This window comes from Herpailurus yagouaroundi, unplaced genomic scaffold (genome assembly GCF_014898765.1).
Source record: "Herpailurus yagouaroundi ecotype Mexico unplaced genomic scaffold, PumYag 190, whole genome shotgun sequence".
Lineage (NCBI taxonomy): Eukaryota > Metazoa > Chordata > Mammalia > Carnivora > Felidae > Herpailurus > Herpailurus yagouaroundi.
The window spans coordinates 1,791,161-1,803,427 of NW_024412421.1; the positions used below are offsets into that span (position 1 = coordinate 1,791,161).

Here is a 12,267-nt window from a genome sequence, read left to right on the forward strand (position 1 = left end):
CCTCTTTAAAAAAAAAAAAAATATATATATATATACACACACACATATGTGTGTGTGTATTAACACATCTTTCAAGGAATATGATTAAAAAACCTGAGAAAAGTATAAGCAGTCAAGATTAAAATAATATAGTTCTTATAAAACTGACCTATTTTTATAAAATAGGTAATAAAAACAAGGCAGTAAGGCAACACGCTGTTTTTCAATTAACACAGCAATGCAATATAGCTAAAATAATTTATAATACAAGAAGCATGGTAAAAGAAGTTAGTTCTTCATTAAATGTGCATGAATATTGACCTCTGGTCTGGAATAATTCAATAAAAGTTGAATATAAAAAAAATTGAGTATAAAAATGAGAAACAACACTGTTTTTTCTCATTTCTTTCGATAGAAGAAATGTTTCCTGTGACTTTAATAAATGAGAAAGGTATATACTGCAAAAAATTACCTGGCTCAGGAGCCAGCATGTAAATTTAATTTTTATTAAGAGAAAGAAAATAATAAACATCCCAAAAAGACATAATGAGATGCTTGACTTTAAATGGAATTTTCTTGATATGATTTGATAAAATAGGTTTCAGCTACATGACAGAAAAATGCATACCAAATATGAAGGAAATTATATAAAAGTTTTATCCATACATTTGGTAGTCCAAGAAAACATTCCAGTCACATATAACATAATCACTGTCATCATCTAAAACTACATTGGGATGAAACTACCTTTCTTCCAGTTAATGTTGTATCTTAGGGACAGAGTACTAAGAAAAGCTGAAAGGTCTGCTTTGTGGAATTCAGTACTTATTATGGATGCTTTTTGCTTTGCTCTCCCAGGGCTCTCTCAACAGTAACAGATTTTTGACAATAGCCATGGAATGGAAGAGGCAAAGTCATTAAAACAAAAACTGTCATTACTCCCACAACCCTATTCTACCACATCTGAATTCAGAATATCTTACTGTCGATCAAAATGTTCCCTTCTGCAGCCAAGCTTCATCTTAAGTGACATAGGTATCATGAAACAGAAATACAGGAAACAGTTTAGTATAGCTGTGCTTGGTGCCCTATGGGTTTTTACTCTCCAGGAAATGCATCAGTAAAATTTAGGAAGGGTAAGGAATATGGCATTCTCATATGAAGGAAGAGAAAGTTATAATGAAAACAGGTACATTCTCAGGCACATCAATTTTGGGTAAGAGTACCTTTGAACCTGAGGATCTAGAAAGTGATTTACTTAAATGATTTGTATGCATGTTTGTTGGTAGGTCTTCACTTATGGTAAAGTAAATACACACAGACTACTATGTTGTATTTCTAATAAATTTTTTTTCAACGTTTATTTATTTTTGGGACAGAGAGAGACAGAGCATGAACAGGGGAGGGGCAGAGAGAGAGGGAGACACAGAATCGGAAACAGGCTCCAGGCTCTGAGCCATCAGCCCAGAGCCCGACGCGGGGCTCGAACTCATGGACCGCGAGATTGTGACCTGGCTGAAGTCGGACGCTTAATCAACTGCGCCACCCAGGCGCCCCTACTATGTTGTATTTCTAAAGATGATCACATTATTTCAATTCTGCCATGCCCACATATACAGGTAGTCTATAATCCTCCAATCCCCTTGAATCTTAGCTAGTTCCTTGATCTATTTTGACTAATAGAATGCAGCACAAGTGATGCTGTTTAACTTCTAGGACTGGATCTGGAAGAGATCTATAGCTTTTACCTACACCTCTCGGAATGCTCCTTCTTAGAAAACAGACACTATGCTATGAGGAAGTCCAAGCCAGCCATGTAGGAGCACCACCAAAGGCCCTCTGTGACTACAGCAATAGTAATGGCTGTACAGAAATAAAGGCAAGAGTACAGGCTTTAGAAATTGGAAGACCAAGATTCAAATCCCAGATCTACCACTTATTTTTATATTCTAAGCTTGTAATGGTCACTTCACCTCTGAATTAGCCTCTTTAAGCAGCCTCCCTGAAAGAGCCTCTTTAGCCTCACAAATTATCTGCTGTGAGAAAAAAATATAAGACAAGTGAGGTAAAGTGCCAAGCCCAGAGTTACCAAAAGGCCTGTTTAAGGTTTTCTTTTCTCTCTTCCTTGCTCATCCAACCCCAAGCCCCAAGTCTCAGATAAGCTGTGCAACCCCATGGTATGCCTCTCCTGGAGGGGCACAGTGAGGAACAGAATCTAGGGAAGGTGGATCAAGAAGCATCACTGGAGAACAAAGTTACCCTGGCAACATGTGATGGGCCATTCACACACGCTGGGTCTGTGTTAGAACTCAAAGGTGTGGGATGGACCAGGTAAATCTTAAGGACCTCACAGAAATAACACGTCCATAGGAGAAAATATGGAGATTTTTTTCAGCCATATTCTTATTTTGTCCCAGTATTCCTACCTCCATACAGTATGCATCATAATATTATATCTAGGAGACATGCCAAGTTGTTATAGTTCCTAGGGCAGGGAGATACAACAACAGGATAGGAAGTCTGAAGAGAAGCATAGGCCTGCACAGCTGAACTGACTCAGGACCATTGTGGAACTCAGGAACTACAGCTTAGAGCCTAGGCCTGCATACTGGTAAAAGTCATGTATTTGTAGGGCATTTTGAATAGCAAATACATTTTTTAAAAGTGTAATAGAAATCTAATGAAAGAGAGTTAGCCTGTATTTTCAGAAATAATAAACTATTTTGACTCATTTTACACTAAATTAGAATAGTATTACTAATCTTACTCAAAGTCTGTGTATCCACAGTTTCTCTATGTTTTTCTTTTTCCAATTTTTTTTACTATGTGAAATGTACACGACATCAAATTTAGCATCTCAATCATTTTTAAGTATACAGTTTAGTGTATTCTATGCTTGTTTTAAAGAGGACTTTTTTCAATACATATGCAAGAAATAATGAAATATAAAAATAGTTTACCCTCAAAGAAGGAAACAAAACTTTGATGTATACTAATGGAAAGAGGCTGAAGCCAAGACATTTAAAAATATCATCAGTATTCATAATGACTTGTTACTATCAAAATTTGCACAGAAACTATAAAACTATGCTTTCTCAAAAGAAGTTGATTATCTTTCTGAATGATTACTACAAATACATATCTAAAAATTGTAAGATTTAACTGAAAGCAAAGTGAGTAAACCTTAAGAATAATATCTTAAATCACAAACATAAATAGACCCACTGATAATAATAATGTAATAGTAGGGGACTTCAATATCCCACTTACAGCAAAGGATGGATAATCTAAGGAGAAAATCAACAAGGAAACAATGGCTTTCAATGATACACTGGATCAGATGGACTTAACAGGTACATTTAGAACAGTTCATCCTAAAGCAACAGAATACACATTCTTCTCGAATGCACATGGAATATTCTCCAGAATAGATCACATACTGGGACACAAATCAGCCCTTGACAATTACAAAAAGATCAAAATCATACCTTGCATATTTTCAGACCACAACACTATGAAACTCAAAATCAACCACAAGAAAAAATTTGGAAAGACCATGAATACTTGGGAGATTAAAGAACATCCTACTAAAGAATGAATGGGTTAACCAAGAAATTAAAGAGGAAATTAAAAAGTACATGGAAGCCAATGAAAATGAAAACAAGACAGCCCAAAACCTCTGGGATGTAGCAAAGGTAGTCATAAGAGGGAAGTATATAGCAATCCAGGCGTTCTTAAAGAAGGAAGAAAGGTTTCAAATATACAATCTATCACTACACCTTAAAGAGATGGAAAAAAACAGCAAAGAAAGCCCCAAACCAGCAGAAGATGGGAAATAATAAAGATTGGAGCAGAACTCAATGATATCAAAATAAAAATAAATAAATAAATAAGCCAGAACAGGAGCCGATTCTTTGAAAAAATTAACAAAATTGATAAACTAGCCAGAATGATCAAAAAGAAAAATGAAAGGACCCAAATAAAATCATGAATGAAAGATGAGAGATCACAAACAAACAACACTGCAGAAATACAAACAATAATAAGGGAACATTATGAGCAAATATATGCCAATAAAATGGGCAATATAGAAGAAATAGACAAATTCCTAGAAACATATAAACTCCCAAAACTGTAATAGGAAAAAAGAGAAAAACTGAACAGACCCATTATAACCGGTAAAGAGATTAAATCAGTAATCAAAAATGTCCCAACAAACAACAGCCCAGGACCAGATGGCTTTCCAGGGGTATTCTACCAAACATTTAAAGAAGAGTTAACACCTATTCTTTTGGAGATGTTCCCAAAAATAGAAATGGAAGAAAAACTTTCAAACTCATTCTACAAGGCTCCCAAAGCAATCTACCCATCCAATGCAATCCCTATCAAAATAACACCAGCATTCTTCACAGAGCTAGAACATACAATCCTAACATTTGTATGGAACTAGAAAAGACCCCAAATAGCCAAAGTAATGTTGAAAAAGAATACCAAAGCTGGAGGCATCACAATCCCAGATTTCAAGATGTATTACAAAGTTGTAATCATCAAGACAGTATGGTACTAGCACAAAAACAGACACACAGACCAATGGAACAGAATAGAGAACCCAGAAATGGACCCACAAACGTATGGACAATTAATCTTTGACAAAGCAGGAAAGAATATCCAATGGAAAAAAGACAGACTCTCCAGCAAATGGTGTGGGGAAAACTGAACAGTGACATGCAGAAGAATGAAACTGGACCACTTTCTTACACCATACATACAAAAAAACTCAAAATGGTTGAAAAGAACTAAATGTGACCCAGGAAGCCATCAAAATCCTAGAGGAAAAACAGGCAACAATGTCTTTGACCTCAGCTGCAGCAACTTCTTACTTGACATGTCTCAGGAGACAAGGGAAACAAAAGAAAAAATGAACTATTGGGACCTAATCAAGATAAAAAGCTTCTGTAGGGCAAAGGAAACAATCAGCAAAACTAAAAGGCCACCGATGGAATGGGAGAAGATACTTACAAATGAAATATTAGATAAAGAGTTACTATCCAAAATCTATGAAGAACTTATCACAATACCTAATAAAAAAATTATCCAGTGAAGAAATGGGCAAAAGACATGAACAAATACTTTTCCAAAGAAGACATCCAGATGACTAACAGACACACGAAAAGATGCTCAACAACAGTCATCATCAGTTAAATACAAATCAAAACCACAATGAGATACCACCTCACACCTGTCAGAACTGCTAAAATTAACAACTTGGGCAACAATAGATTTTGGTGAGGATGAGGAGAAAGGGGAACCCTTTTGCACTGCTGGTGGGAATGCAAAGTGGTACAGCCACTCTGGAAAACAGTGTGGAGGCTCTTCAAAAAATTGAAAATAGAACTACTCTATGAACCAGCAATTGCATTTCTAGGTATTTATCCAAAGGATACAGGAGTGCTGTCATTTCATTTCATTAAAGACAATTATTTGCAATATTTTCCATAATGCATCAGCAAGCCAACAAAAGGAGCAGCAGTAAAAATGAAGGGGATTAAAGAAGTCAGTAATTGGTATAAAGTGAGAAAAGATTACATGGAAAAATAGGGATTTATACCTCTTGGATTGAGACCAGCTAACTATATTTAAATAGAAAATATATATATATATATATATATATATTTTGGCATTGGAGGAAAATTACTCATCTATGTAACAGTTAAAAATGGCTGCTTTCAGTGCCACTAATATTCATTCAAAATTTTTATGCAATCACTTGTGAAGTAAACAGAGTATGGCAAAGTATTTATCACATACCTACATTAATATTCCCAAGTATACAACTTGGGCCTGACCCAGAAATGTGTTTGAACTCAGTACAGGAGTCACAGAATTTGAAAAGACTAATATTACATTTGACTTTGATTAAAATTACAAGTACAAATGTTTTCACTTCAATACTTAATATTCTGAATGTTTTTGCAACATCAGTTTCAAACTCCCTTTTATAGAAAATGCTCATTGATCATAACCTCACATCATTGCAAAAGCCACCATAACACTTAATGGGTAGGTGTTATTTTTAAGTAATATGACACATGACTACGTTATTTCAAGTCATTATAAAGTGGGGTTGAGACACAAACCAAAGCCTCACCTTTGACCATTTAACACAGTTATCTCTGGCACCTCAGTAGATTCAGCATCCTTCCTGTCCCTGTTAGATAGCCCCCACTGTGCCAATGAAAAGGGATTCTTTTGCCTATTACCACTGTCTTCTTAGACTGACCATATGTACTTTTACTCCAGCCAAATCAGTAATGCTAATTTTACTTGTGGGCAATCTCCTATTCTTATTCCTAACTGGACCAGGTTACAAGCTGTGGGCTTTTCAGCACAATCCTATGGGAGCATTTAGAACTCTATTTAAAGATCATTGCAAATTTCCCACAAAATTAAGGTGTTGGCAAAATTTAATTAAATTTAAGATAATCTTGGGTCTACTATGCCCATAAAACACAATATTTAAGTTGCAAAAATTAGGTTAGATTTCTTGATAAATAAGATTGGGTTTCCAATCAGAGGTCACATGAAAAGTCCCAAATGTCAATGCTGTGGCTTTTTCACTTATGTACCTGTACATTTGTCTATATTTGTAAAAGTGGTATGGCCTAAATATAATTTTCTTATTTTAGTCACACATTCATGCTTGCTCCCAAAGGGACATATTCAGCTTTCTGTTATCTGAATCATGATATTGCCAGGCTATAGTTATCCTAAAATACTACTGACAGGAATTCTTTTCTGCCAAGTTATATAATTTCATTCTCTAAACTGGAATTAAAATATCTTGGATACAAACTTGTTACTTATAATACAGTTAGCTATTATTGTTTAATCTGTATGAAAGTTTAAATGAGAAATATCATAAAATACCAGGATATTACTATATTACTCCAGTGTACTAAAGTATGTCAGAATATAATGTCTAAAAAATAAAAATGAATAAAAGTGAAAGTGAATTCTCCAGGCAGAATAAGTTTTAAAAGCTATCGTTTTTCAGGAAGCGACAGAGAAAAAATGAATGCAGAATTCGGAACAAGTAAATAAGCTATGACACTATCACATGACACTCTAAATAGTTTTCTTGTGGATTAAGTGGAAAATCCATAAAGACATTATTAGCTTTCCTTTCTGAATTAATAACAACAGCTGTTAAAAATTTTCAATTTCTAAAGATCAAATGACATATTAAAGGTATTCCAAGTATTTCTTTGACTAAAATAGAAATTACCATGAAACAAAGCAGGCCAGAAGTTACCATCATGTTCTCAATCACATGTATGCCTTTATTTACTTGTGTTTTTAAGTTTTTATTTAAGTAATCTCTATACCTATGTGGGGCTCAAACTCACAACACTGGAATTGCACACTCTTCTGACTGAGCTAGCCAGGCGCCCCCCACATGTATGCCTTTAAAGAGAGGAAATGAAAAAGACAACTTCCTGAATAGTCCCAGCCCAAGGCAAATAAGCTGGGCTTGCCATGGTAGGGGTGGCCTGTGCCTTCCTCCAACCCCACCCCCACACAGTTCCCCTAGACAGGGCCACAACAGAACAAGCAAGATCTCCATCCAATTGGTCTCTAGAGCAGGGCTCTCTTCTAACTTATTCAAAGTTTGGGGGAAAAAACAGGTTTCTCATTCAAGATTCACAGTAAGTCCTTCAAAGGTCATTCTTCCTAGCATCAAAACACCCATATTCTTCATTGAAAACCTTCAGAAAGGGGCGCCTGGGTGGCTCAGTCGGTTAAGCGTCCGACTTTGGCTCAGGTCATGATCTCGCGGTCCATGAGTTCGAGCCCCGCGTTGGGCTCTGTGCTGACCGCTCAGAGCCTGGAGCCTGTTTCAGATTCTGTCTCCCCCTCTCTCTCTGACCCTCCCCCGTTCATGCTCTGTCTCTCTCTGTCTCAAAAATAAATAAACGTTAAAAAAAATTTTAAAAAGAAAAGTGATAGGAAATGTAACATTTTCTTCTCATAATACCTTAAATTTTGACAGTTTACTCATCTATGGGCTTATCAACCACAATTCAAAAGGTACATATAAAAATATACAACTTTTCCAAAACACAGACAGGAAATTTGTTAGATTTCCAAACACTTGGGAAAGACAGAATGATAAAGGTAGTTCTCCACATTCACTGGAAAGTTAAAAAAGTAAATGTGTTCTGTATTCTTAAACTAAATTTTTGGCTTATCAGATACAGAAAAAATTAACCAAGCTGAAGGTATCTCATGAAAAGTATCTTGCTATAAATGTTAAGAGGCCACTTCTATTTAAGTCTAGAGGAATTATATCTTTGAATTGCAAAATTCCAAACAGATTTTCCCAAGAATGGCACAAAAGGATAGTGAGAGAATCCCAGCATACATGTCAGTCAAGGATAAAGTATACTTGGAAAAATTTCCAGAGCTCAGAGGAGTGTTTACATTCTTAGGCAATTATTGATTGCTCAGTGAACAAATAAAAGGAAGAAGGAACAGGCTTATCAGTAAAAGGCTCAGAGATAAAATGACTAATGTGGAGAATCCAATCAAGACGGCAGGTATCCATTCTGTTCAAATTAAATCTTTCCTAAAAAACAACGAATGAACATTCAAATTGGGACCTGTAAAGTTTGTATCTCTAATTTCCAGAAGGATAAATGGATTAAGCTGGCTCTACAAAGAGAGCAGTCGCAGATCAAATCCAAAACTGTGTGAGAAAGCTTGTATGTCGACCAAATGCCCTTTTAAAAATCTCTAAGAGCATGGATTTCCAATGAGCTACGTTTTTCCCTAATGGTTAAAGCAATCAGTTTACATAGACACATAGTTCCTGTAGCAGCAATAAGTACAATTAATTACATGGTTATAATCATGTTTACTCACCCTCCCAATAATATCTGTGGCTGGCTGGATTCATTTGTAACACCAAATACATCAGGAATTAAATCACCATTGAAGCTGAAAAGAAAACATTAAAAACATTAAGCAGCTATTTCATAAAATTCTCATGTTCCAGCTTTAAAAGGAAAATAACCTCTGGGAGGTGTGGTAGAAATCATAATGCTCACCAGTTTCTGCTATAGTCAATAAAATGTCAGCAAAAGTGTCAGACATGTGTTATTTCTAGGCCAAAGTGTTTGTTATTTATTACTGGACCTCCAGCCCTCTTTAAGCTGGTAGTAGCAATGAGACCTCTGATATACCCTGAGTGATGGCACATAGCAGAACCTACCACTGACCCACAGTGGACAGACACAAGATGTAAGAAATAAACTTTTGTTGTGGAATCTTAGGGTTGTCTGTAGTTTCTGCATAACCTACCCTATTCTTGAGTGGTAAGAAAACAGTACGTGTTTCAGAATCATGACCCAAACTGTTCAGTTTAGATGGGCTGAGGAGAAATAACCCACAAAAGTAATTCCCAGCTGGTATAAAAATTCATACTGGCCATTGATTATTTCAACAACAATGAAAATATACACAACTATAAATGAAATCAAGCTGAGGGTCTTTATGGATTTATAGTTCAGACTTCTGATTGCCACTGACCTATTGGTATATGATTATTATTTTAATAACTGTATGAAAGGCAACAATGAAAACAAGAATGTGGCTGTACATAACTTTAGCTCTCGAAGTGATCTCTGTGTCATTACCAAAAATTCTGACAGGAATTTGGATTACATTTATCCTGGTACATGAGTGTACTTTGAGGAATAATAACACTAAGGAAGAGCTTTATAAAAAGGATAAGCTGGGGCGCCTGGGTGGCTCAGTTGGTTGAGCGTCGGACTTTGGCTCAGGTCATGGTCTTGTGGTCCCTGAATTTGAGCCTTGTGTCAGGCTATGTGCTGACAGCTCAGAGCCTGGAGCCTGCTTTGGATTCTGTGTCTCCCTCTCTCTGCACTTCCCCACTCAGCTCTCTCTCAAAAATAAACATTAAAAAAATTGTTTTAATAAATTAAAAAAGGATAAGTTTCTCCTTAATATAGACATCTGTCTAAATTTCTGGAAGAAATCCCATACCATTCATATCTATCAATCAAGCACTAATAGTTTTACCGTGAAACAGTTACCTTAATTCTTTGAGTAATGACATGGCTATAATCAACACAGATCCATAATGAAGATATTCAAAGCTACTGAAGCAAAAACAAAAACACAAAATTCTTCCTCTTTCCAAAATACTGAATTTCATTTTTCTTTTCCCTCCATTATGACAGATAAATATCATTTAATCAAGTACCAGCCTCTATCACCTTCAAAGGGAGAATGAATTTAGTGTCAATGCCATGTAGCAAAATAGTCTCTTATGTGAGAAATTTTATGTTTTTAAGTTTAAAATCATTCAAACGGTAGCAAGCATATACTTACTCCATAATTAGTGGTTCATCTTGAAAAGTCCTATTGAGTACAGTCATATTGTTAGGATCTGTATAGAAAAAAAAAAAAAAATATATATATATATATAAGGCACTTTCTATTATTTTAAGTTTTTTTTAAAAAAATGTTATTCATTTTTGAGACAGAGAGAGGAGAGAGAGAGAGAGAGACAGAGCATGAGTGGGGGAGGGGCAGAGAGAGAGGGACACAAAGAATCCAAACTAGGCTGCAGTCTCCAAGTCATCAGCACAGAGTCCAACGCAGGGCTTGAACCCATGAACTGTGAGATCATGACCTGAGCTGAAGTTGGACACTTAACTGTCTGAGCCACCCTGGAGCCCCTATGATTTTTGATATCTACACTTGGGGTAAAATATCTGCATTCTTTTCAACGTTCATCTCTAATTAATTCCAACAATTACTATTAACAAGACACTATAAATCTAACTTAAACAGACATCCAAGTTTGTAAAGACAAAATCCTGGGGTTCATTCTTTTTTTTAAGTTTATTTTGAGAGAGAGAGAGAGAGAGAGAATATGTGGAGCAGGAGCAGAGAGAAAATCACAAACAGGCACTGCAACGGCAGCAGTGAGCCACCCAGACACCAACGGGGTTCATTCTATAGTTAAAACCATTACAAGAACTTTTTTTTAGAGGCTGCAATCTAAAAATCTTAGGTGAGTTTTCTTTCTTTCTTTCTTTCTTTTTTTTAATTTTTTTTTCAACGTTTATTTATTTTTGGGACAGAGAGAGACAGAGCATGAACAGGGGAGGGGCAGAGAGAGAGGGAGACACAGAATCGGAAACAGGCTCCAGGCTCTGAGCCATCAGCCCAGAGCCTGACACGGGGCTTGAACTCACGGACCGCGAGATCGTGACCTGGCTGAAGTCGGACGCTTAACCGACTGCGCCACCCAGGCGCCCCTATTAGGTGAGTTTTCTTTAAATACAAATTTAGCAGTTGGCAATACGCACAAAACTACTTGATTCTAAAATATCCATGCTTATGTACACAAAATGCTTTACACATGGTACTATTTCTTCAGATATTTATTGACTGAATTAATTTGAAGTATTGAAACTACTGCTTAAGTTCAAATGTTACCAAAAACACAACTGCATCCCTTCCACCCCACCCTGAAAACTGGCCCCATGAACAAAGTCATCTATTTAGTTATAATTAATTCGTTTTTCAGATAAGTTCTGAAAGTTTAGGGGTGGATATAGTAGACTGACTCTCAATCTCCGCTACAACCTTTTTGTGCTTTTCTGTACTGGGAGGGACTAGAAACCAAAATAGCTATTCTCACGTATCTTTGCATCTGAGATTCTGAATAAGATGTAAGCCTTGACAATCAGATACACTCTGAGTTTTGGAAGCTAGGAATGAAGTGAAAGCTGTGTCTCTGCTATTTCTACCTCAGTGTCTGATCATTGAATTTGTGAGTATCAAGAGGCAGGGTGCAGGGTAACCATCTGGCTGGTGAGGGTCACAGCAGACACAATGTCATCCTAATAGTTATTGTGTAATTGGCCATGTTCTGACAGTAAAAAGCCTTCCTTGAAGGCTTTGGGGATCGTTCCTGAAAGGTCAACCTAGAATGTGTTCTTTAGCCATCCCAATAATTCCATAGGCCATAAAAATCCTTTAATAATTCTCTCTCTTCCTTAAGCTAGCAAGGGCAGAGTTTGTTCAACTCCAGACTAGTCCTGGGTTACAAAAGAAAAATTAAAAAATTGACTTTTAAAAAAGTTTTACAATTACTGATTTTTTTGTTGTTGTTAAGTTTAAATGTTTATTTTTGAAGAGTGAGAGAGAGGGAGGGAGCAGAGGAGGGGCAGAGAGAAAGGGGGACAGAGGATC

At 36.3% G+C, this 12,267-nt stretch overlaps 1 protein-coding gene across 3 annotated transcripts in view; it reads right to left on the reverse strand.

Moving 5' to 3' along the window:
- Positions 1-12,267, reverse strand: part of ITFG1 (integrin alpha FG-GAP repeat containing 1) — a 367,923-nt gene that overhangs the window by 346,713 nt on the left and 8,943 nt on the right. For all 3 annotated transcript variants that reach the window (XM_040497933.1, XM_040497934.1, XM_040497935.1), the window contains 2 exons: positions 10,393-10,450; positions 8,902-8,976 (listed from right to left, as the gene is read on the reverse strand). In XM_040497933.1, the coding sequence (XP_040353867.1) occupies positions 8,902-8,976; positions 10,393-10,450 (133 nt within the window). The remainder of the gene's footprint in view (positions 1-8,901; positions 8,977-10,392; positions 10,451-12,267) is intronic.